Consider the following 2,314-nt stretch of genomic DNA (forward strand, 5'->3'; position numbering starts at 1 on the left):
GTTTTAGTAGCCTGCATTTTTAGTTTGAGTAGCCTGCATTTTTAAAATGTAGTCAAATAAAACAATGAAACAGTAATAAATAATATAGCAAATTTAGCTCTAAAACGCTTTTAAATAATGACAGTTCCGTTTTGTTTTTACATTTTTAAATTTTATTTTATTTTATTTTTTATCGGGCTCTAAGTAGCACCTTTTATTTCTCGCTTGCAGTGGTATAAACACCGGAAGGAGTTTTCCAGAAGTTTCCTAGCAACCGCAGACGCTGAGCTGTCACTGTCTGTGGAAATACTCGAGCTTTCCAGCGATAAAAGTGCAACGGCTGTAATGTAATGGACGTATTATCCGAAACGAAGTCTAAACCGCTTTCCACGCTGTCAGTATTCAGCTTTATACCGCCCCGAAGGACAGAGCCCAAAGAAATGCGGTATTTCAATTGCAGCCCTAAGGTAAGAGGCGCTGCTCATTCAAGTCTTCCTGCAGCCACTACGTTGATCACTTGCAACTCATCTTTGATAATCAAAATTACATTGTTTCTAGTGAAAAAGAGTTTCTTCATGCCTTAAAATGGCTTGAATATAACTCTACATCCTTACCTCATTTACTATACGCGGGACCATGAATATTCAAATTCATCACACGAGCTCGGACCTGCTCCACCTTCACTCGATTAATAGCTTCACAAGGACAAGTGGCAATTTAAGATTAATACAGCCATATATGTTTGAAGCAGAAACTAATTTCTATGAAGTAGAGAAAGAGCGAATTCATACATGGTTGTCACATTACAAGAATGGTAATGTATTTTATGTATTGCTCCATATATAACATACATCTACATAATCAGACATGCAGTGGTAATTGATATGGTTAGCCTCTGACTTTAATACGTTATTAAACAGCTAATAATGTATTGAATATATTACACAAACCATGTTCCAATAATATGCTAATGCTATGAAAAGCCCCGTCCAGGGGCCCAAACCTGTCAAGTGCCAACTTGACAGGATTGGTCACAGGTCTGTAATGGTAAAATAATGTAAACAAGACATGTAAACAATGTTAAAAACGTGATTTTCACCACAGGGGGTCTTTAAAAAAAGCAACAACATCAAATGGATTTTGCATTAGATATAAAATATCAATACTAGTGGCATTTGCAAACAAATGTACATTTGGCATTCATATATTTTTTACGTCTAAATATCCTTTGGATACACTGTAGATCAAAATACCTCCTGATATCATTGGACCAAGTACATATTTTCAAAATAACATTTTCTAAAACCAAATTTGTCCATTTTTCTCGTATAGGCCCCAGAGAGGTCTCTGTATGACTGTTTACATCAGAGCACTGAGGGCTATGATAACAAACTCCACCGTGATGACAGAAAACACGCCAAATCCCGGGGCCTGGACATCTTCAGTGAGGTGCGCTTTTTCCCAAAACTCCAGAGATCCATCCATGTCAGCTCGGCAGTCCATGCATTCTGTGTTGTTCTTTTTTTAACAATGCTCTCTAGAGGATCCCAATACGTCTCAACCTCCCATCTTAGGAATCATCTAGACCAGCACCTGTTCTGCCCTCTTCTGTGTATGGCCGGTTTTCATCACTGCAGTACGACTCAGGGAGGAGCTTTGCTCGTGTTGCTCACATTCGTTCTGATTTCTACAGTAAGAATGGGATCACCTGGACCGTGGAGGAAAGCTATGGATCTGTGACACCCGTCTAAATGCATCTCTTACATATGGTTACATGTCACTGCACATTACAGACAATGTCAAAACATATGTGTAATGCTACAAGCAGAGCAGATTGTTACTTAGCCTACATCCGTACAGTATATGTATTAATCACATGAATGTATTTGATGTTACACAGTGAATTAAAAAACAATCTGTCAACATGCTAATGTCATAATTCATGCCTAAACAAAAGAATCAAAAATAAGAAATTCTATGCTGCAGTATTAATTAATATGATAAAATAATTAATATTAATGAATACATGAAGCCTATTTTTAACCCAAAACATCCCAAATTCTCTTTACTATAAAAGCATATTATTACTAATACTATAAGAAAGCATATATAAAGCATTTACAAGTAAGAAAGTGTATATATATACTGTATATATATATATATATATATATATATATGTGTGTGTGTGTGTCATGAAAAATGCTAAATATTGCAAAATTGCATTCCGACATTATGTGAAAAACTATATTATGTTACTAAAATTATATTATTAATAATAGTGTGTATATATATATATATATATACAGTGGGTACGGAAAGTATTCAGACCCCCTTA

At 35.5% G+C, this 2,314-nt stretch overlaps 1 protein-coding gene across 1 annotated transcript; it reads left to right on the plus strand.

Annotated features, from left to right (window-relative positions):
- Positions 1-329: 329 nt before the first annotated feature.
- LOC107691540 (uncharacterized protein C5orf49-like) lies at positions 330-1,730 on the plus strand. Its single transcript, XM_016490182.1, has 3 exons — positions 330-446; positions 1,312-1,428; positions 1,554-1,730. Exons 1-3 carry the CDS (start codon positions 330-332, stop codon positions 1,728-1,730), a joined length of 411 nt encoding a protein of 136 aa, XP_016345668.1.
- Positions 1,731-2,314: the final 584 nt, after the last annotated feature.

This window comes from Sinocyclocheilus anshuiensis, unplaced genomic scaffold (assembly GCF_001515605.1).
Source record: "Sinocyclocheilus anshuiensis isolate Anshui unplaced genomic scaffold, SAMN03320099.WGS_v1.1 scaffold162, whole genome shotgun sequence".
Lineage (NCBI taxonomy): Eukaryota > Metazoa > Chordata > Actinopteri > Cypriniformes > Cyprinidae > Sinocyclocheilus > Sinocyclocheilus anshuiensis.